The sequence below is a fragment of the Sciurus vulgaris genome (genome assembly GCF_902686455.1).
Source record: "Sciurus vulgaris genome assembly, chromosome: 2".
Taxonomy (NCBI): domain Eukaryota; kingdom Metazoa; phylum Chordata; class Mammalia; order Rodentia; family Sciuridae; genus Sciurus; species Sciurus vulgaris.
The window spans coordinates 69,124,867-69,149,940 of NC_136462.1; the positions used below are offsets into that span (position 1 = coordinate 69,124,867).

Consider the following 25,074-nt stretch of genomic DNA (forward strand, 5'->3'; position numbering starts at 1 on the left):
TCTGCCATTGTACTATAAAAACAGCCATAACTACATAAATGAATGTGTGTGAATGTGTTTCTAAATAAAACTTTATTTAAAAACTAGGGTGTGGGCTGGATTTGAACTGCAGGGCATAGTTTGTCAATGACTGATTCCATATTAAGTACTGAGCACATGCAATTTAACTGAATACCAGGTGAATCCCTTATATTAATTACCTCACTGAATATTTTTTTTTTGGCAGTGGTGAGGGTGGGTACCAGGGATTGAACTTGACCACTGAGTCACATCCCCAGCCCTGTTTTGTATTTTATTTAGGGACAGGGTCTCACTTAGTTACTTAGTGCCTCGCTTTTGATGAGACTGACTTTGAACTTGTCATCCTCCTGCCTCAGCCTCCCAAGCCACTGGGATTACAAGCATGCTGGCCACCTCACTGAATCTTAACAACAGTCTTTCAAGGTGAGTATCATCCAATTTTCTAGGTTTGAAAACTGAAGCCTAAATTTATTTTTTTAATTAGTGGAAAATGTACTAAGTTCCTTCTGACTTAGAAATGCTTCCTGTAGCTCCACGACCATTTTTATTATGAGATTGAACACACTTGTTCTGACCCTCCTTCCCATTTATCTTCTAGAGAGGCTGTTTTCAGTTTCCCTCGATGGTGACTTTGCTCCTGTATCTCCACCTCATGTTCCCTTGAAATTCTGTCTCTTACCATCCCTTTCTCCATCACTTCTTTCATGTTTAAAAACTTTATGTCAGTTTTCATAACAACAGATGTAAGCAAGCATGAGAAAGAGACAAAAGCAATGTATTAAAAATAGGTAGCCACATATATAACAATAAGCCAAAGAAACTGTCATACAATGTATGCTCCAAGTGGAAATGGAGCCAAAAACATGATACTCACTCTTACATAAATAATGTATTATGCATCTACTGGGAGAAGAAGCAGCTCTGTCCCTAAGTGAAAGAGGATTTGGGGGAGGTTCATTCTATGTCATTTTTGAAATCTTGTTTTTAAGTATACACGATAAGTCAAAGCATCTCAAGCCACATTCTTCTTCCAAACCATCCATGAACTCCATTATTAACTGCTAATATGAGAGAACTGAAAAATCTGAGAGAGAAATCCATGGAGCTTGTTAAAGTTCCTCAGATATATGGATTTACCAGCAGTCTCTCAATATTAGCATGTTCACCTACAAAAGAGGGTGAAAGCAGGTTCAGTTAGATGAGTATAGACAAAACTGAAATTATTCAAAGATTTTAACTTGAAAAGAACACTGCAAAATCTTGAGGAATGGGACTCCATGTAAAAAAAGAGAAGAGGGTTAATTACAGAGCATGAATTCTGGCTGATTTGACAATTAAACAACAGAGGGGATATACACTAGCTATAAGAAGACATTTAGGGCAGGGAGAGTTGTTAAACATTTTAATGGGAGGTTGTGGAATTCCCTCTGGAAAGATTTTTAATGGAGGACAAATTTTCTCCTATCTGGAATGGATTGGGGGAAAAAAAAAAAAAAAAAAAACAGTCCCTGAAAGAAAAGGAAATGAAATGAAGGTGCTTTGGAGGTCACTTACACTTCTGAAACTCCACTGACTTCTTACTTTCCATGGAACAAAGTAACTGTACAAAACCTCTAAGAACTTTAGAATATTCAGCAGAAAAGAGTTAATAAGCAGGTGATTCAATTCAGAAAGTATTTATTGAGTGCCAAATATTACCTGTCCCCTGGGGGTGTCCACCCCAGCAAGGCACAGGTCTGAACTGAACAGCAGTGGGGGAAATAGGGAACACAATTATTTCCCTCGGTTAAAAATTTAAAGCAAACAAACAAACAAACAAAAACTTTTGTTTTCCAAATCAGGTTTCTGGAACTACTTCCTGAAATTGGTGAGCTCAAAACTCCCACCAGAGCTGGCTGTCACATGAGATTTCTGGCATTACTCATGGTATCCCTGGATCTTTTTATAAACAGAAAAGGCTTCTGACAGTGTTTCCATACTTTATTTCTTTTTCTAGTCCAAACTTGGACGGATGGAGCCTTGTGAAACTATCATCAAGACATGGATTATAAAATGCTAGCCAAATTTGAATTCTTCTGCTATATTTTCATGTTGTAGAAAAAGATTTCAATTAACCTGAGAGATTCATTTATACTTCAACTTTAGTGAACACGAAGATTTTTTGCTTGTGGTCTATAAGACAATCAATATTTCACAAAATGGGTCTTTAGAACCACCAGGCAGATGACAGTGAGGGGAGAAAAACAAAATCATACAGACAGGAATGTTTTCCATGCATGTTTTCAAATCTCAGGGTGTCCTAGCTGAGGAAAGCTGAAGAGGAAGGACAAAGTTCAGTGGTAAGACAGTAAACCCCAAAGGATGTCAAGGTAGACACACACAGGGCCAAGGAATGAATTCATTACAAATCTTTATCAAATTTTCATTTTACATGGTGTATCTTTTAATCCTTTCTTAATTAAAATCATTAAAATTCAGAACTGTTAAGTAAAAAATTAAAATATCCATATATATAATTTTTTAAAATTATGAATAGTGTAAACATTTTGATAAATGAAAATGTAAAAGTTTAAAAAGCATGTTTCAGCCCTCTCTTGTCATTATAGCAGTGAAGTTTAATTTTTAAGTTTTCACATTCTGAATTAGCTAAGCTCTGGAAAGGTGAGTTACTCTTTTAAACTTTACACACACACACACACACACACACTCACACACCAATCATGATGAACTTGGATTAAAGAGTTAGTTCAAATTCCTTATTGTATTTCTCACCCTCTTTATGACTACATTTTTTGAAACACACTTACCTCAAATCAAGCCTAATTTTTTTTTCAAGGAGAAAGATTTTTGGTTTTATTTTATATATAATACAAATGGAATTTTATACTCAATTACCATAAAAAGAAAATAGAATTATTTTCTTGAAAATTAATGAAATTATAGTATAGTTCTGATTAACAGAGTTTAATTATTAGATAAACCTTCTTGGGAATATAATCTTCAAAATATACTTACTGAGTTTTTATTATGCCAAGCATTGGCTAGGGACTAGAAATATATCAATAAACCACAGACACAACCCTCCCAACCTTGGAAAGTGGAGTCTAACAAAAATTATAATCATTCATTCTCAAATATGGTCAACAAAGTCCAAATTTATCATCATTATTTAAAAATATGCATTTAATTAATAACAAAGTGCTCACAGCTTAATTATCCTCAAGGAGGGCTTTCTCAGAGAGGCACTTGTGAGTATTGAAAGGGATAGTATTATTGTAATGAAGGTAGCAAAATCTAATATGCCAAGATTTATAGCACAGAAATGCTCCAGACTGAAACTTGGCATACATGAAGTAATTTTGCATAGTTATTTATAAATGCATGATTTAAATGTCTTGGGACTACCAGCATATCTGATCCAAAGAATCTGGCTTCATCCAAATTCCATTATGATGAAAGATTTTGTAAAATTAAACACATACATGAATGGGTATGTGTACACATGTAAATATATGTGCAAAAACACATTCATGTGTGTAATTCCACAAATTTCTGTTTTTAATGGCTAAAATGACAAAGGAACTATCACAAATTTTATCACAAATTATTATCATAAATTTTTTTATACAAATGTCTACTAGCATATGGATTCAACTACTTAGAAAAATAACTGAAATAGTCATTTCAGATGGGTTTCAGGAGTGTATAGATATCCTTCTGGAGAAAAATCTCTAAGAAAGTTTAGAGGTAAAATTGAAATCAACCCCAAAATAATAAAGGTATTAGCCTGGTTGGCTCTTTCCTAACTTGGGAAAAAGAAATATGTATGTGTGCATGTGAGTTTTGTGTCTTATGTAAATGAATTAAGGTTCAGCAGGAATACTACTCCTTCCTTCTTAGCTTACCCCAGTGTGCCTCATTAGGGATAGAGTGTCACAGAAGTGCCTAGTTTAAGAATGTATGAGCTTGACAAATGCCCACATTATTAAAAATATGCTTGTTTCTGAGAACTGAAATTGCTTCCTTGACAGGAGTGGAAAATGGTTTTTCTACAAATGATATTCCTATTGAGTATCTCTCCATGGGGACTCTTCTTCAGTGACTTCCTTTGGCAATAACAGGATCCATGAGGTTGAATCCTCCTAGGGCAACGTTGCCTTTAATGCATCTCCAAAAAAGCATATATTTTTCTTTCTTAGCTTTCCTGAATCTGACAGAATATAGGAGGACCCTGTGAGGCTCAATATAGCAAGCCTCCTGAGGGTGCTGAGGTGCTTATGAAAGTTTGGTGGTTTTCGCAGAACAGCCTGATGATTGGCTAAAGAGCCAACCCAAGTCCATCATGTTTTCTTTGCAGATGTTCCATCTAAAATTTAAGAGCTTCTTCTATCTATCTTAGCACAAAAAAGCTCATGCAGAGGGAGAAAAAAAAAAGTTCTTTCAACAATTCTACCTGTTAGAGAAGAGGATATGAGGCAACAGTGAGTAGGTAAGCGGCATGTGAGAGAAAGACAATGGGCATTAGAGCTACCAAGACTGAATTCCAAGCTGGATTTATTCAGTTAGTTCTTGTGACAGTAACTGGTACAGTTCAACAAATATTTCTAGCTGTCAGCCTTTCAGGCACATGGCAGGGCTGCATTTCTTTACCCACTTTGAAGTTGGTTAAGACATGTGATTCATTCTGGTCAATGATGTTGGGTGTGTTGCAGTTTGGATCTGGAACATCCCCCAAAGGCTTACATGTTTAAGACTTTGTCCCCAGTGCAGCAATGTCCAGAGATGAGGCTTTGGGGAAGTTATTGAATCTAACCTCATCAGTGGAATAATCTGTCGATGGATTTATAATTTGATGACATTATTGAGAGGTACTGTGAACACGGTGCCAACTTGGAGGAAACAGCACTGGGGATGCACATGAGTATAGGACTGGGTGTAGGACATGGGGCCTACTTGGAGAATGGGCGTGTGCCCTGAAAGATTATATGTAGTCCCACTCCCTCGCCCACTGCCTGGCTCTCTCTTTCCTAGCTGCTATGAAGGTGAGCAGCTTTGCTCCTCCATGCCCCTCTACCGTGGTGCACTGCCTCACTTCGGGATCCAAGATCATCATGAGCATGGAAACAATGGAGTCAGATTACTATGAACTGAAGTCTCTGAAACCATTAACCAAAACAAATCTTTCCTTGAGTTATTTTTCTTAGATATTTTGTCACAGTGATGAAAAGCTGACCAACTTGAGTGGAAGGAACTTGGTTCTTCTCCAGGTAGAAGGTTTTATGATCAGAATGAGACTCTCCAGAAATCCTTTTATTCTTTGCCACAGTGAAGGAACATTTAAGTGAGGTGGCTGCTATGTAAGTCTGAGTCACGAAGTGAAAACAATGCCAAGAAGAGCCAATAGTCAACCTGTGATGAACATGTAGAAGGTATGAGAAATAAATCTTTGTGGTTTTAAGCCTCTGAGGTTGTTTTGTTTTGTTTAATCTCAAAATACCCTTGACCAGTATGACTAAAAAACTAATTCTGTGTCTTTTAGGCTAGTCACTTAACCTCTGTTTTTCAGGATCAGAGTCTATGAAATAGGGGAAATAATCTAGGATCATAGTGAGCATTAACTAAGACAATGTGAGTAGGCCATGGTACAGATAGTAAGATTTGACCAATGTGAATTTCTTTTCTTTTCATCCTACTCCCATCCCACAAATACATACACACAAACACATTTCCATTTTTATCAAATGGTGGAAAAGATATCTGTTCTTAGTTCTTTTCCTGGATTTCTCTCAGCCAACTGCCTTCCTTTCCCATGCTTTTCCATTTAAGCTAGATGTTAAGATAGGTATTTGATTCAATTATTGCTCTCCAACATCCCTCCATATACTATCAGCTTCTAGTAGAGTGTATTCTTTCCTACCCCAAAGAAATTACTCTTAAGGACAGAATTTAAGGTAGTACAGACATTAAGAAATGGAGATAGTTGGATTGAGGAATTCCTAACACTCCAAAGATGATGTCCCTTGGACATCACAACCTATAAATCTACTTCCCTCTATAGATATGGTTGTGAGGTAAGGACAGAAAAGATAAGGTTAATGAATTTATATGTGAAACCACTGTGGTTGAGCTTATCCTCTCAGTGTTCACCCCGATTCTGAACAGGTACCAGAACTTTTTCTGAAATAATGAAAACATTATCTAGGTAGCTTCTAGCCCCACCTTTCTTTCACTTCAGGATTGCATGCATGGAATTCTAATAAGTTGTAAAAACTAGAATAATAATAAAGACAAAAGATTTGAATTCAGAAGCATATATATTTAATACATTTCCTTGTGGTTATAGTTATGATAATCAATGTCTTCCTAAGGTAATTACATGGAACATTAATCCTAATAATTTATTCTTTTTATATCAATACGTCTTTGTCAATGAGGATACTTGGTTTTCATCTTTAAACTTTGGTACCATACTCTTTTTTAAAACAAAACAATAAAACCCAATCCATATCTTAGCTGTCTGTAAAGTTGAATCCCATCATACTTTTCCCAACTTCACACCAAATAAGTCTAAATATAAACATAATCCCTAAAGATAAGTAATTTCAAAGTAGGAAATACTAATAAGTAAGTGGGGGATATTCCATTAGGTTATTAACCAGAAATATATACACAGTATTGAGTAGTTCAAGATCCAAAGACAGGAGTGAACCAAAAGCCCTTTCTTATTGGGAGTTTAAATGTTCCTCTAATTTATCTTTTAGAAATCAGAAAGAAATCTACAAATATCTGGGGTTAAAGCTAAAGCTCTCATCTTAATGAAGGAAGGAGCACTGTATTATGCCCATTTAATTAAGTAAAATTTTTCAAAAAGTTAAAGGCTGATTTTTTTTGGTAATTTAAACCAAAATTTTATTAATGAATGCTAATGATTATTCCTGATTGCAATTAATAAAATCTCCCTAACAGGTCAACTCATTTAAGTGCAATCTGTAATCATTTGGACTTTAACATGATGGTTATTACTTATTACCCTGAAACCAAGCAGCACAATGAGATATTGATTACTTTTAACCTTTAGATCCAAGGATTCAAGAAAGGTCAGAGGAGGGGAACACTCTACTTCTCTCAGCTGGTAAATGGATAGCCTTCAGGAGAATTCAAATGATTTCCATTGGCCAGGTGGACCCAAGATTAGTTTATTCTCTGGGCTGACAGGAAAAGATGATACTTTTAAAATAACAGCACATATGTAGTAAAGTATTACATTTATATAACCAAGGGCCTCAAATGCACTTTACATCCCTGCAAGTTTCAGGCTGTGAGCCCTTTACCAAGTTTTGTTTGAGGAAACATCTTTGTTTGAATGAGATATTAAACATAGTACCTTTCATTAGAATAGACTCATTTCATCAGACTTAAGCTCTCTTGGTAGGTTCCCAAAGGTTGAATACAATTATTGGCCACTGTTGGTCACTTGCATTTCTTTTGGTTTCCTTTTTCCATGACAGCATTTAGAAATATTTTTCACTTTTGTGCTACTGAAAAGCAAGGAGTTCTAGGCAGGGTCCAGTAGAATCACCAGCAAGAGAAATATAACTGTTATGTGTTAGATTAATTTGCAGAACACTTGGCATTATTATTGCCAAGTCGTCAAATTGTTCCAAGTTGTTCCGGAAGGTTGTTATTAATAGTATGTTTTCTGAGGAAAGTTCTGTCTACTTTTGGAACTGCATTTCTGTTGCCAAGGAAACTCCTTTAAGCAGAGTTTTCTAGGAGCACACTACTGCTTTTGTTTGCCAGTGTCCTATTCATATTATCTAAGTAAGCATTTTACATGCACTAGCCTTTAGTCCCAAATGTTGAAGTTTTAGGGCATTTAAGTTGCTTTTTCAAATGCAGCTAAATGCCTGCTATGATTTCCCTCTCTCCCTTTCTCCCAGCTTCTCACTTTCCTCCCTTCATCCAAAACACCCTCTCTGTCCCCACCTTCTTCTCACTCTCCCTCCAATATGACCAACTCTTACTATTCAAGGTTTATTTTTTTTAAACAGTTGCATTAAAGCAGATAGTTTTCATATGTTTCATGAATTAGCTTTAATTTGAATAATAATTCCATAGGTGGTAGCATTAGTCCTTCAAGTGTTAATTATCTTTTCACTCTAAAATTAATGTAGTCATTTCTTACTGACTCCTCTACCCCATTTATTGAAGTGCTGAGGAAAACATGTCATTGAGTCCTGAGCCAGCCCTGTTGTTGTGATTAAGCTGGTCACATGGCCCATCTCTGCCAAAAGGAGGGCCCTGAGAAAAGGTGACAAAGACAGTGATTTCCTGTCAGCAAAGAGTACGACAGGGCTGTCTAGAAGTGATGCAAATGAGGGAACTTTCCCCACGGCTTGTTTGATCCACTCCAGGCCAGAGCCGGCCAGGCCAGGGAGAGAGGGAGCAGCACAATGCCGCAGAGGCCAGCTCAGAGAGCCAACGCACCTTCCGGACAGTAGCTCACCCACTAGAGACAAAAACTGCTGGCGGGGCTTCCCTTCCTTGCCCCTCCAAACACAGAGCCAACTATTTCTTGGCATCCTATTCTCCTAACATCTTTTTTCTCCCTTCTTTTTAAAAAAGTGATTCAAATAGGAATTATAGGCTCCAACATAAGCAGCATTTCATGTGACATTCAGAAACCACATTCATCTACCTATTATTTTCCTAAACAAACATTGCAGGATGTTTTGCCCTGTCTCACATTAAAAATAAAAGGAAAAGATACATATATTCAAGTATTCATACTACTGATTCATCAAAGCTCAAATTAACATAACAGTTAATCTAAGGACTTTTTGAACTTTAATAAAAATGGAACAACAAATTCATTTCTAGATAGTAGTGGAGAGAGCCTAGGTTTTTCCATTCTGATCACTTAAAAAATGACTAGATAATGTTATTTGAAATATTATAATGATTTTAAGCATATTCTTAATGGAGTTTTAATCTAACATACAATTAGGCTATACAATTAATCTACTGAGAAAGAGGTAAAAATTATCATTAAGTTCCCGCACTTGGTATATCTACTACATTTTTACCTTGACTACTTCAATAACTAATAATTTGTTTCATTTTGGACAATCAAGGTAGAGATATAAAACTTGCTGAAATTCCAATATAAGACCTAATTAGCAGAATTTAATTTTCAATGCATATTTCTATTCTATACACCAATATACATATACATATATATAAAAAAAACTAAAGTTAATGGATTTTCCCCCTATTTTAAGGCTAGCTACTATAACCTGGACTAAAAGCAGAAAATGTTATATTTTTAAAAGTTAAAGTTCAGTCACAAAGGTATCAAGACACATCTGAAATTATTTAGATCAATGCAGTCCAGAACAAAATGAAAGCAATCCAATCCAGAGGGTTGAAATTTGTGAATTTATAAAATATAGGCATAGTATGATTAATCTGTTTTCTATAATCAGTTCATAGCTATGACAACATCATTTTGGCATCGATAGTGATAAAATAACAAGTCAATGATATCCCATTTATCTTTTTACTCTACATTTCTTATTCTTCAAAACATCTAATTGTATTTCATACACATTTCTTTTAAAAATAATGATGTTTGCCTTTAACACATGCCCAAATTCTCTAGAGTAACATTTTTGTCTACTCCTTTAAAATTTATCCTTTCCTCTGGTAACTGTTTCTAAGCCAATTTTTCTTTCACTGCTTAGTTTTTAAAATTTATTTGTATTTTTTAGCATTGTCTTACCTATTCATCTCTCTACTTGCTATTTTAATTTGTTCCTGTGCTATTTTTTATTTGATTCACTTTGTATTAACTAATTTTAACTGTTTTCCTTTTTATCCAAATGCTTACAGATCCCTCTCACTTTTCTGATATTCTCTTCTTTTCCAACATATAATGTTGACATCCTCTCTTAATTAATCCCACCTGGCCAAACTATCATTGAAAGGAGCCAACTTTTGGTGAGAGTTCTACAAAGTTTCTGAATATTACCTGGCAACAGAGACAGAGAAAACTAATTGGTTCATGTGCTAGAAGTATTATGGTTACACATTTATTTGTAAGAACTATTTTGGTTCAAAATTTGCCTGCTCTCTTATTCTAAGCTATATAAAAATCCTAAAAATGTTTTCATATCATATGTTAAATATCAAAATAAAGTTAATTTTCTCAAAGGAAGTTATGCTTTTTCTCATGGAAAAGGTAAACTGTGCAACTGAGCACATTTCCCCCTTTGTTTTCACCACTAGGAAACTCAAAATAAAATTTTAAGATCATCTTTATTGGCCATATATGACCTTACAGTCTATGTATAGGTATATCAACTCTTCTCACAGAAGTAACCTTAATCTCTATATTTTCCCTAGCTCTGATTTGTTTGTTTGTTTGTTTGTTTTATAAACGGTCTTACTATGTTATTCAGGCTGGTCTCGAACTCCTGGGCTCAAGTGATCCTCCTTCCTCAGTTGAGACTACAGGCAATGCACCACAGATCCCAGTTATAGTCTTGAAATATTTTTATTATTTTCATGTGAATTCTTAAGCTCAAATTTATAGCAAGGTAAAAATGTAATTAATATGTTTAGTAGTCATTGTATTATGCAAAGTGAATGGTTCTTTTCCTTTTACACATAGGACATGTTTGGATACTACTTATATCTACGGAGGAAAATAGAGAAAACTTGCATTTTTCCCATAAAATGCAGAACCATATCAGTAACTAACCTTAAAATTAAATGTACCATTTTCAGTATAAGTCTCCTGCAATTATAAAGGTCTTAGTTGAAGTGGGTACTTACTTCATATTATTTTTAAGCTTTAACTTCTTAGAAATCACATTATCTAATATTTTATTGATGAGGAGCAGGTAAGGAATTCATTCAATGAAAAAATATATATATGTGGTGTTTAAATAAGCTTCATGCCTCCTCAAAACAATTCCTATTTTCACCAGAATGTAACTTCTGAATTTGGCCCCTGAAATTAACTGCTGGACTCTGGAATCCCACATCAACCCAGGATCACTAGGAGCTCTGCAATCGGTGCTTTGTAGGTAGCAGAGAACTGGAAGTACTACTTTGTGCATAGGTAAGGAGCCCCTGACAGGGTGCCCCCTTAAAGCATTACAAAGCCAGCTGTGATTGCTAGGGACCACATACATCAGTGATAGCAGTCAGAAGCAGCCTGAGCTACAATTCTCTGATCATTGATACTTCCAGGTCACTCAATCTATAAAATTTATAGGATGGGGGAGGAGGTGACTGAGCTTCCCAGAGCCCAAGAATAATGCAACCTTTGATCTGTAGAAATGAAAAAATGGAGTTTTTCCTTTGCAAGTGGGTTTTAAATATTTCTCCATTAATAGTTAATGCACACACAGATCAGCGGAGTGACAGCTCCCTGTGATTATGAATTCTGGCTTCGTAACTCTAGTCCAAACAGGAGCTGAACTTTCAAAATCACAGTGGTTACTTTTGACAAATTAAATTGTCCTACTTAGGAAGGTAGAAAGAATGACGAAAAAGAAAGTGAGAGAGTGGGAGCAAATTCTCCTTGGATTCGATTCTCAGATGGAGGAAGGAAAAAAACAGGAAAGGACAATTTTGTATTTTCTAGACTGATGATACTGCAAATGCTTATTAGAAAGTAGGTACAGAAGGTTACTATTCAGATATAGAGTAAGACAGAGAAGGGGGTAGGGAAGATGTTGGTAGTATAGTTCAATGTTTCAAAACAAGGAAGAAGGGATGGAGTTGTGGCTCAGTGGTAGAGCGCTTGCCTCCCATGTGTGGGGCACTGGGTTCAATCCTTGGCACCACATAAGTAAATAAAATAATGGTATTGTGTCCATGAACAACTAAAAAAATATTTTAAAAAAACAAGGAATAAAATATATTTAAGAGCATGGTTAATTTTCAATAAGAATTAGGTGGCTCTCAAAACCCTGTAGTTTGAAATTAATTAGGAAAAAAGTCTTAAACATCTAACAATCTGAAAATAACAAGAAATGGTTTAAAGAGAATATGCACCATATAACTCAATGTAGAATTAAGTTTTCTAAATATTCTTTTTTTTCTATGTGTGCCTGTGTATTTTGCAGGATTTGGATAAGCAACAAGTGCTTCACTCAGGAGGTCTGCTGAATGTATGGTCTACAGTCTGGGGTATTTATCTGTAGCTCCATATCTATGAGTTAAGGTCAGTTGATTTTCTAGCAGAAACCAGAATATAAAAATAAATAGAGTTAAGAAAGTAGTATCCAATGTCAAAAATAGTAAATAAGCTTTACTTTCTGTGACCAGTAGAAAATCTTATTAGATTTTTCTCTACCATGACATTTCTAATGTATACCTTGGGGATCAACTTGGGACTGTACACATACATAAACCTGGATCTAGACATAAGGATTGTGCCAGCGAAGTTGGGTGCTCAAATATAGTTACCCAGGAAGAGAACAAAAGTTTCCAATGCAGCAAGAGCAGAAATGATGATTCAGTCCTAGCTCATAGATTCCTGAGATTTTTCTATTGCATGCTCAATTGAAGATCTCCCTTAAAAGTTTTACCTTTTCATTCTTTCATTCATACCAGATGTCAGCAGCTTCTTTTCTATTGGTAAATTCTATTTTTCTTTTCGTGCTGGGGATTGAACGCAGGGGCTCACTCATGCCAGGCAAGTGTTCTACCATTTAGTTACATCTCTAGACTCTCAATTTTTTTTAAACTTAACAACTATTAGCTCAATATCAACTATGTATAGAATATACAGGTATAGAATACAAGTGCAAAACATGTCAAAATCATATTCACATAATTTACATCACAATTAATAGGAAATCATCGAACAAAAAAGTGCAGTCTTCTTTTTCTTGTGGTTTCCTTGTAAGTGCTTTGTCTTAAGTATTTTAAGAAATGAAGATGATATAAATAGGTTATGATGAACTGGAAATGCTGGGAAATGGGTTGGGGTCCTGTTGAATTGTGACAATGACTGGGAAACATGACTGGAAAATGTTCTGTAGTGCAAGGGATGGTACCACAAACTGATAAAAAGTTGCCTTAAGAAACAATGATACTTTAAAAAAAAAAAAAGGTTCTTTTTAAAAAAACTATTTTTAGTTGTAGACGGACATAATAGCCATATTTTTAATGTGGTGCAGAGAATGGAACCCGTACCTCACGTGTGCTAGGCAAACCCTCTACCACTGAGCCACAACCCCAGCCCCTCAATGCTGTTCTTAATAAGAAATGTTGATCAAGTATTTACATCTTTGGGGGGCCAATAAATATAATAATTAAAGTGATTAAGGCAGTCCCAAATGGTATTTAAAGTCTAGGAAGGGCTGGGGACCAATTGAGAAGCTTTACTCCTTCAGGGGTCTCTTTGATCAATAGGCTACAAAATCCCCTCCCCCAAGTCATCAGATTAGCCAATTCCTGGAAAAGCAGATTTAAACAGAGGAATGGGATATTAAAATGTTGACCTAACCTGGGAATCCTTGGGGATTCTTTGGGAAGAACTGAAATTAATTCTCCTCAATCAGTTTTTCTAATTTAGAAGGCACCCTACCTTCTAAATGAATCCTTAGTCAATATTCTCAGGATTGCTTTGGAGGTTTCCAAACCTCTGGAATAATTTTGGGCTCTCATAGAGAAAGATACTACAGACCTATAGTATCTGCCCTTGGTTTCTAGCTTAGTCTTTGATTTTGCTTATAACTCAAAGCAAATTTAGTGCTGGTCTATGTTGAACACCAAAAGCAGAATAATGGTGATGGGACATGAGTCACAAATGAAAAAACACAGTGTAGAAACTTTCTGGAAAAATACTACAACCCAGAAATACTGAGTGGGTGGAAGAATGACCTTCAATATGGCAGAATAGGAATTCTCAGGCAAAGCACTTACAAGGAAACCACAAGAAAAAGAAGACTGCACTTTTTGTTCAGTGATTTCCTATTAATTGTGATGTAAATTATGTGAATATGATTTTGACAAAGAATAGCACTGTTTCTGAAAAAATAGTGGCATATGTGCAAAATACAAAATGCATCAAGATGAAAAGAAATGTTATTTGGCATCATACATGCAATAATCTCTGAGATAATGGATTAGGAATAAAATATTTTCTATCACTAAATTACTATATATTTATAAGCATTTTATATGTAATTCCTGATCCTGACATGAAATGTGAAATCCCCTAGTTTTACTCTAACAATATGTTATGCCAGAAGATGCATTAGATAGCTTTGTTATTAATGTGGACAGTTATCCTTATAGGAAATAGCTAACAGTCAACAAACTTAATCAATGTTGGATAGAATTCTTTAGAGAGTTAAGTGTCCCCATGTGCTGAGTCCTTGGGGAGCTTATATTTTCTCTTAACTAAGATGATTCCCAAGGGACACTAATTAAAGTCAACCAGACTCTTGAAAAGCATAAATATCTCTATATAGAGGAGGAAAACATTAAAATAAGTTCTTAAGGAAAGGTAACTTAAAATACTAAAACTGGAGAAGAAAGAAGACAACTTTTATTTGACCTTGAATGTACTTCTTATTCTATAAGAAAATTTAAAAAGCTAGAGGGTAGTTGTTTCTTGTCATTATACTGTTGCTGATTCTGTGGTTAGTTATTAATTTTATTTTTTATGATTCACAATCTGCTCTTTGAAATATGCCATATGCTCAAAGCAATTCAAGGATGACAACTGTCAGAATTACTCCAATAAAAATTGCCTAAATGAGGAAGATTTACTGCAGCCTGATATTTCAGTGGAAAGTCCCTCTTCTCTCCCGACAGCTTTTTCAGGCCCTGTGAATCTTGCAACCATTTTTTCAGTCAAAATCACTGTGGTTGTTTTGTAAGAACTTCTAAGACTATTTAAATTGAATTGGTTAAACATACTAGGTCAAGGGTGAATTAGCAGACATAGAAAACAATACGGATAGTTATCAGATGGATTGCCTGCAATCAATATGAGGTTCTAAGCCAGTTTTCTTAAATCACACAAAAATGTATTGACTTAATATGACAATGTCTGTTCTATGTATCACTAATAAACATTAAATTGGATGAGCCCTGTACTATGTCAACAACAAGCCAAACTGAAGGCAAATTTCTTTTTTCTCAGGAAAGATCGGAGGGGTGGAAAGAATCCACCTGAGTGCTCCAATCAAAACACATTTTGTTAAATGTTACCATTCCATTTATCCTTTGTTTTGTTTTAGTCTATTTATTAATGCAGTTTCATTTATTGCTATTCATCTTGAAGATAAATCTTTGTCCTTCTATAGAATTACACCAAATAGAATGTGATAAAGGGAACTTTCTTGCAATTATGATGTCGGTGCAGCCTGTCAGCACACAAGGGATGGAAATGAGTTTGGGGACAGGGAAGGGAATTCTAATAGACACCATGATACATACAATAAACGCAAAGATATCCTGTGAGAGAGAGAGACTTGTCAGGCTAATCAGATCTTCCACAGCAAGGTAAAGTCAGGAAGGGTAGCTCTAACCTTGTAAAGATGCTGCTGCTGCTCCTCTGACATCATCAGGTCGTGGCTGTCCATCACGAGGGACTCCATGTCAATCAGCCAATCCCAGAGCTCCTGATATTCTGAATCAAAGTCCAGGAGCCTGAAGATAAGGCATAAAATGTATTATGCATAAATACAGTGTAGTTGTTAAAATCTCATATTAGAATAATATATTCTTGAAAAATCATGATGTTCCTAGGTGATATCTATAAAAAAGAGAGGAAAAAATTCTGTGTGGTTACACAATGGACAAATTAGGAACTCAAGGCTGCAACACTGACACCTCCTAGATTCTGAAAACAAAACATGTAATTCCAGTGCTCATACCTGAGACATGTCATGGCTACTTCCATTTACTGACCATTTCTGAAGATTTGTAGCACTTGAACAAAATGACCATGACCATGTCCTTGAAAAAGCATGTTGCCATTTAACAGATTGTGAAACGGAGGACCAGTGATTTGTTGAAGGTTTCATGGTCCAGAATTTTGAGTAAGAACAGCACTTTCAAAATTTAAAACACTTTCCCATCTACTAGATTTTCCATAGATGATGCATCTCAATAAATTTATGATTAAGAATATGAACTTATATTTCTACAGTGATAATATATTATCAGATCTCAAATGTTGATTTCACTGGAAAATGACTCAATCACTTATCTGTCCTTCTGCTGTCTATCTGCCTATCTCTGCAAATATATATCCTACATTTATTGTCATGGATGAGTAGCCAGCATTTCAGCTTAACACTCAGAGATAGGCTTGAGTGACTCTGGTAAGCCAGTGAGAACCAGTGGCAGATCCAGTATTAGACAGGTGTTCCCCACAGACATGTAGGAAACAAAGGTAAGGACAGGAAGTCAAAACAATGAATCTTTGAATAGCCAGTAATCATTAAAATTCAAAGGAGGATCACTATGGTTTTCAACAAAATAAATCATTAGAATAAGGAGCTTAAAAGGATTAATGTGATTCTCTATTGAAAGCCTGGTGAATAAGTAAAGCCCAGATTCTTCTAAAACACTGTGATCAGAAAATGAAAATTCAGGATGAAAAACTATGACTTTGTCCACCCCCACCCCAAATCACCCCCCTAAAAGAAGTACTACAGTCTTATCAAACAGTAACTGAGCAAAACACTATCAGTACTAATGCAGCAGCAGTCTCAGGTAGGAATCTGGATTTATCAGTTGAATATTGAATAACAACCTTGTTTCTATCTCTCTAAAAGTTAGACTACTTTATAAAAAATGACTATTCACTTCTAATAACTTTAGTCTTAATAAATCTGTCAAAAAATTAAGATATGCCTGGTGATAGGGAAACTGGATCTAGAACTGTCTATTTTATTTTAATTACTTTACCACAGTTTAAAGATTCTTGGTTAGGAACATAAGCACCCAAGGACAGGGTGGATAACATATGGAATTGATTAATAAGTATTTACTGAATGCCAATGCTGGGTATAGCTAATGTCATAAACTTCAGTAAGGTTATGGTGGCCTAGAGCAATGTTTTTCAAACTTAAATGTGTACATGGCACCACTGAGAATCTTATTGAAATGAAGGTACTGATTCAGTAGTTGGGGGTGGTAAAAGCTTGAGATTTTGTGTTTCTAACACGTGTTGGCAATGTTGTTGGCCCATGGATCAACCATACTTTGAGTAGCAAGGACTTCCAGTATCCATGTGAAATCTGACTAGTACTCTATTTCAAAATACTGGAACAACAACAAAACCAATTACTATAATGGGTCAAATAAATCACCAGTCTTTCTTTGTTAGCGCTGTGACTAATAAGGAATGACTAATAAGCATTTGCTGACATAACAGGAATAACCATTTAGAAATGCCTCCTGAATTATGGTCACCATTACTCTTGCCTTACACTTTCCCATATTTTAACTATCAAGACATGGGAAAAGTGAAATGACACCCACAAAATTAGAGAAGTACGATCCAGGGGAATATCAAAAGCAAAGGGAAAAGCTCACTTCACTTTAGTGGACTTGGAGAATAAGAAGGAAATAAAGGCAGGAGGAGCAGGGACTTTTAACATGTGTCTTCTTTTCTTTGCTGAAGACTTAGAGAGGAGGCACCTGAGACAGGATGAGGGGAAAGCCAAAAGCACAAAACTGTCAGCTCCACTTCCTGCTAAGAACTCTAGGGTGAGATTGCCCTACGGGATGTCCTTAAAATAAAGTGAAGCAGGAATGTTGTAGTCAGAGAAAGCAAGCACAAGCACTTTGGTAAGGACTACCTTTGCTACCATTCCGATTCCCCAAGGGAAGACTCCAAGATTCCTAAAAGTTCACCAGGTAAAACCGGCAGAAGCGTTGCCATGGCAACAAAAGCACAAAAACCCAAAGACAAACAGGTAGATCTCTGAAGCAAGACCTCAAGAGAGCTGGTAGGGCCAGTGAGGGTTAAGATGTAGGTTGGTCAGGAAAAGATTCCACTGGGGTCTAACCAAGCCAAGAGATAACAAAAACTAGACCAGCCACAACCCTCTACCATATGTGCCCTGGATACGACCCATTTCAACAAATCCAGTCAGACTGTATCCAAGCACAGTGTTAATTTAAGCTAGGGAGAACCCAAAGTACCCCAGAATCCCAAAGTCATATAAACACCAATTTGCTCAGATATTATCTTGGAGAAAAGAATGGGGAAGAATAGGAAATCTGAAAAACTGAGCATTGACTCCAAGAAATTATTCTATAGAGAGTTTATTATCTACAGATAATGTTCATTAACTAGAGAGGTAATCATGTGTTTAAGAGCCTGAACTCTGAACTTTTTTGTTGTTATTGTTTTGGTAGTAGGGAATTGAACCCAGGGCTGCTTTATCACTGAGCTACATTACCAACCCCTTTTATTATTATTATTATTTGTTTGAGACTGTGTCTTGCTAAGTTGCTTAAGGCCTCCCTAAGTTGCCGAAGCTGGCCTGGAATTTGAGATCCTCCTGCCACACCCATCCAAGATGCTAGGATTATAGGCATACACCACTATGCCCAGGCTGAATTCCAATCTTAAAGCAAGTTTTTGTTTTATCTTGTCTTCCCAGGAATATATGAGTATAAGGTTAAAATTATCAATCAGCAAGAGAACATCAAAGAAGCTTGTATTCTTTTTGTATGTTTATAGTAGAGAAAGAAACTTTGCTCATGATCAAGTAATTCAAAAGCAAGGGATAATGAAGGTATTATCTTTGCACCTGCAGTGTCCAGCATAGCACCTTGATAATGATGAATTAATGTAGATGATGAAATAAAAAACTTTCAGTAGAGCAAGGATGATTTCAGAAGAGCAGTGAATGATGGAGATAATAGTATCTCATCCCCCAAATCTAATGCCAAAGCAATCAGGGCAACATGGATAGACTCTTCCACTCATTGTGTAGGTGAGATTTTGTGTTCAGTATATGGTAATGGCACATATGCTGACTTAAAATAATTATATGTAGTGGATGCTCAATTAATTAGTTGTCTTCCATTCCTTTCACCTCTTCCTCTTTTCTACACTGAGAGTTAAAGGAGATTTATGAACAGATAATTACTAATGAATAAATTTCAAATAAATGAAAAATGTACGCAGGATAATAAAATGCTCTGAACCACGGAAATTTTTTCTACAGGCTCTTTACCATGCCTTTATATCTATTGAGCTGCTCCTTTCTATTTTTCTCCTTATCGAGGACCTGAGAACAAAAGACATTTCTTTCCGTTGAATGCACCAAGAGTTCTCAGACAGCCTACACCTGATACCTGCAAGTAGTGAATGAGCCTAATACAGATACTCACCATTTCTCTAGTATAGTCTATTCTGTTTTTATCCTAGCTAAAAATACTTAGGCTTGATATTTAATCTGCTAGATACAGTAAATGCTTTGGAATCATATTTTGATTTATTAATGAGGAATCAACACCAATATTCCAAATAACAAATGCTTACAAAGTTCTGATACAAGAAGACAAAAAAAAAAAAAATCTTAAAAATAAACAAACATTTGCTCCTGAAAATCTTGGCTATGTGTTAATTTGGAAAAGACCTGAGATTTTTTTTTTTCCAAATTCAATGAAATCAAATATATAACTTTGTGACAAATCAGAAGTAAATTACTAAATTTCTTTGTTGATTTTTGTGAAAGCTTCTGAAATGGCCACAATTTTATATGCACAGTATTTCAGAAAACTGCTCAGGTAAGGAAGTAGATAACTTTTCTATGTTCATATTTCTGCAAAGGTAATATGTTTTTCAAGTGATTTTATAAAATACAATGCCTTCTAGAAAAGTGCTAGCTACTATACAAGTAAATAGAAAAGATCATAGATGAGTGATTTTTTTATTTGTATTTTTAAAAAAATTTTGTACAGGGAATTGAACACAAAGGCACTTAACTACTGAGCCTTTTTTTAAAAGATTTTATTTAGAGACAGGGTCTCACTAAGTTGCTAGGGCCTTGCTAAGTTGCTGAGGCTAGCTTTGAACTCATGATCCTCCTGCCTCAACCTCCTGGGCCACTGGGATTGCAAGCATGCACCATTGTGCCCAGTCAAATGAGTACGCTTATCAAGGGTACTATGTAACTGGTTAGCAACTTGATATCACACCAAAGAATACACCTATTTTATCAGCTGAATTCAGAACCAGATTCTGTTCTTGAATTTCTAGTGACAAATGCTCTAGTCCCTCTTTTTAGAAGGAAGAGAGGCAATTGATATTGTGGCAAGTAACGGGGAGTCTTAGGGGATGTGAGTGTATAAACTACTCTTTTAGAATGGCTTTCCTCATAAAATATACTTTGTAGTTGCGTTTGGGTTTATTGCATGAACTCATACACTAACACGTGATCTCTGATTTTCAAAGGTCTAAAAGCATACCTTTTAGGTATTCTGCAAATATGTTACATTCTTTATAAAAGCATTTACAGCAAATTCAAATATACTATATGAAAGTGTATATGAAAGCAAACACACCACCAAACTTGTATTCTTTCTGATACATTGCCTGAAGTTTACCATATACTTGATCTTAAATAGGCTTACAGTAAAAGAGAAAGGTTTTATTTGTTTGTTTAGTTTTTGTGGTACTGGTGATTGAACCCAGGGCCTCATGCATGCTAGGTAAGTGTTCTGCCACTGACCTATATCTCCAGCCAAAAGTTAGACATTCAGTTGAAGGTATAATATTCTCATTTTAGAAACTTTAAAAGCTCAATCATAGGAAGAAAAAAGTCTTCTAACTCAAAGTCAGTTTTTGTTAGAAAAATAAAGAATTATGAATTTTTTATTTTATAGTCTTAGAATCTAATAGAGACAGAGATAAGAGACAAATCTATAGAGCAATAGATGTGCAATATTTTATTTAGTGTTTGGTGTAACTACTATGAATGATTGCCAGAAGTATTTCCTAGCATATTGCCCACCATTCTACCATGCTACTTTAAGGTTAAAAAAGATTCTAAGACTTTTCATCAAAGAAATAAAATAGTAAAAATATTATTTAATATCATTTTCTAAGATTGTATGGCAATATATTATTTGTGAGGCTGGCATAATTTAAGAAATAACTCTTCTTCTAAACCCTGGTGGGAGTTATGTTTGACTACCTAAGTATTTGAATACATAAATGCATTCAGCCTTTGGTATTTAAAGTGAGCATCATTAACTCAACATTTCAACTTAAACTTTGCTTAAACGATAAAGTTTCACCCAAGTGAAATCAATGGGAGGTGTGTGTGAATATATGAGGTTTCAGCTTGGCCCACTGAGGAATTTTGATTAAAACAGACAACCAAATTAAGAAATCATCAAAATAGAGCAATTATTGGTTGAAGAAAAGATAACACTAAAAAATCCTCACAGTTTTTCCACCTCAGGCTGAATACACACACACACACACACACACACACACACATATGCATTTAAATATCTATCTTTTGTATGCTTAACGGTTCATTTCATACTAACCCATCTAAAAACATCAGGCTGGTTCCTGAAATACCACCTTGCCTATACTGGGAGTTCTATTAAATGATCCAATTTTCCTAGCTTCTTTAGCATATTGATTCTTTCCCCAAATATTCACTAAGTATTCACTGTTCACATTATTTGAGCAAGGAAGTTTGCCTCTGGTTTTCAAAAAAGAAACTAATGGGAGTGGTAAAATCTTGCAAAAATGTAGTTTAAGTGTTTTCCTGAAGTAAAATACAAATAATAGATCAGAATTTCCCATCATCCTCTACTTCATGTGGGATGTAAGCAAGAAGGGAGATATATAACTGTGGCACCTAGCCCAATCATAATATCATTAAAGAATAAAATTTAGCTTTCCAGACATGGAATCTGATATGCACAGTTGCATGCAGAATCCCTTTCCACTCTAAACATATTAAAGTGTGGACACTAATTTACTATTTTGAATGAAAATTCATGAGCAACTTCCTCATGAGAAAAGCAGCCTGCCTTTGCCATTAATAAATAAAAAGGAATATGGAGTTCTTTCCAGCAGTAATTTTCTCAATTTTTATATATACCCATGTACATGTGAAAATGTTGAAGAAAAATAAAATCATGCCTACAAACTTGTTAATAACTGGCCCCACTTTCTCATAGACCATCTGTCCACAAACACCTATCATTGAAATAAAATGCATAAAGTACCAAAATAATCCATAAATTCTTACCAACAGGATTATTCATAAAATTAAAAATATATTTCTGGGTATATCTTGAGGATTCTGTTAGGCTGTCAGGAACTCAAACCCTTTTCCAAATTTTCAGATAATACACTGGACTAAGTTCTAATCCAAGGAACTAGGAAACATTCTGAAAATTTTTAGAATCAATACTTGAGCAAAGAATTGAGGGACCTGCACTACAGAAGACAAAGCAAGAATTAACTTTCAGAAAGAGAGAGAGAGAGAGAGAGAGAGAGAGAGAGAGAGAGAGAGAGAGAGAGAGAGAGAGAGAGAGAGAGAAGCTGTCCTACATCATCTTCTATCTATATGTTAAGTGGACACAAGATCCAGACTTGCTACTGGCACACTGGTATAGGTTCTGGTATAGGTTAGGCAACTCATCCTTTTAGAAAATAGGTCTTTCTGGGCTAAAGGAAACAAACAAAATCTCATCAGTATAAATGGGTCCAGTAGTACATTTAAACCCATTGGATCCATTTAAACCCATTGGATTCATCTATCTGGGCCCAATTTGTTTTCAAAGATTTAATAGGTGATAGAGAATATTTACTCTTTGTGTTACAGAAGAAATAAACTGAAACTAACTCTCTGTTGCCCAATCTCTAATAAAAGCCTAGTAGCAGAAGTCACCTGAAGAGTTCTCAACAGAATGTTCTCTCCTCCACTGAGACTGGCCCCACCCAGAGAGTGCTATGCTGAGACTGGAAGGCTTAGTTACTTACAAAACTGCTTTTACTGAATTATGCTTAGACATCACTTCTGCAGCCCCACATCAAAAAATTACTTTGGGGATTTGGTTCCTCTTACAGAGTATCACAGACACCCATCTTCTCCCTAAAGAATTAGAGAAATTCCTCCAGGTCTCAGTGGCATGAAATTTCTGTTTTACCTGATGTATATTATTTTTAATTTTAGTACTCTATAAGAATTTGATGATGAATGAGATTTTATTATTTTGTTTTGGGTGTGAAAAGCTTAATGCCAATCATAGCCCTTCTTGAGGGCATGCATAAAATATGCTTTTCAAATTTTTCTTTGAAATTTTTACTTTGGGGCTGGGTATGGAGCTCAGTGGTAGAGTGCTTTCCTCACATGCACAAGGCTCTGAGTTTGATCCCCAGCACCACACACACACACAAATTTACTTTTGCCTAAATTACTTCAGTCAAACATTTATTCTGTTTTATTGTCAATATTTTTGTAAGTTGACTCAAATCCTTTGTGGAAGGAGATAGGGGAACAAATAGGGGAATAAATGTTAAAGAAAGGAGCTAAACTCTGCACACTAAATTGTGGCAGATTAGATTTATCCTAGGTGTCTTCTCATTGTCTCATTGTCATTCTTTCCCTCTTCAAAGGGCCCCATCAACTCTCAGAATCAGTACAGAAACCCATCACTTTTATATACAGATTATATATATAGTTTATATATATAGTTATATATACACATATATTATATATATTAAATGTATTTGTTACACATACATTTGTAAAATAAACACACACACATACATATATTTGTTTTTGTTTTTAGGTGATACCACTGTTAACTGTGAGGTCACACTTCACCAGAAAGCAGTCTTCTGCCTCTCTGGTTTGCTCTTTGTTGGCTCCTGGCATTAGATCACTGAAGTGGAAGTCTATCTAGGTCTACAGTCAGTTTAATGAATTTGCCCATTAAAAGAGTATAGTATCATAACCCCAGATTAGTACATTTCTATTGGTCAGATTTTGTTTGTTTCTTTGAGTCCAGAAAAACCTGTTTTAATAATCACATAATAGTCAGAATGTCAGTTATTTAGGAAGTAAGTAGTCCTGTACTTTATGTTCTTCTTTTCTTTTTTCTTTCCTTCCTTCCTTTCTTTCTTTTTTGAGACAGAGGTCTCATTATGTTGTCCAGTCTAGTCTTGAACTCTGGGGCTCAAGTGATTCTTGAGCTTGCCTCAGTCTTCTAGGTAGCTGGGATTACAAGCACACACCACCACGTCTGCCTACCTTTTGCTCCTTTTGATTGTATGCTGCATTGTTATCTTGCTATTTAACAACACCAGAAATAGGAAAAAGGGCCTGAACTGAACACTGAACTTCTAGCTGTTCATTAGATTGAGACAGGGCAAGAGTCAGGAAAAGGAAGTAGAAATGCAGGATGTAAATGTTTATTTAGGCTATCTAGTGACTTAGACATCTCAACACTGACACATGCAGGAGATAGTACTTCTTTTATATGGCTGGTGTGTACCCCAAAGAAAACATTTTATGTAGCAATGCTCCAAAAATACCCATTGAGAGATATTTTAAATGTTCAGTACATGTGTGTTTGAGTGAGTGTGAGTGAGAGAGACGATGAGTGAGAATGAATGTTCATTCAGTTACCCAGAGATACTTGTGGCCTGTTGCTCAAATGAAAATCAGAACAATCACCCTGCAGCAGTGAAATCCACGGTGATTATATCCCTTCTCAGGTGGTTAAAGTCACTCGGCGTATCTTATAGCTCAATTAATTTAGAGAAACAAAGTTGGTCTTTAATCAAGCAATATTTTAAGTACTGATTTATTTATTTTCACTTGTCAATATCACTTCTCTTTGGGGATGTTTTATATACATTTGCATGTGTGTTTTCCCACCAACCCAGAAGTACATCTTTCCCTAAAGGAAAATGAACTCATCTAACCTGCCAAACATTAAGCCTTTTTGTCTATTTAAAGTTCCTTTGATTCAGTCTATTGTCCTAGGAAATAAACTATATATAATGTTTGGGTTTGG

At 35.5% G+C, this 25,074-nt stretch overlaps 1 protein-coding gene across 2 annotated transcripts in view; it reads right to left on the bottom strand.

Moving 5' to 3' along the window:
* The window catches only part of AKAP6 (A-kinase anchoring protein 6), a 481,595-nt gene that overhangs the window by 120,785 nt on the left and 335,736 nt on the right, over nt 1-25,074 (bottom strand). For both annotated transcript variants that reach the window (XM_079127203.1, XM_079127204.1), the window contains exon 9: nt 15,582-15,702. In XM_079127203.1, coding sequence (XP_078983329.1) covers nt 15,582-15,702 — 121 coding nt within the window. The remainder of the gene's footprint in view (nt 1-15,581; nt 15,703-25,074) is intronic.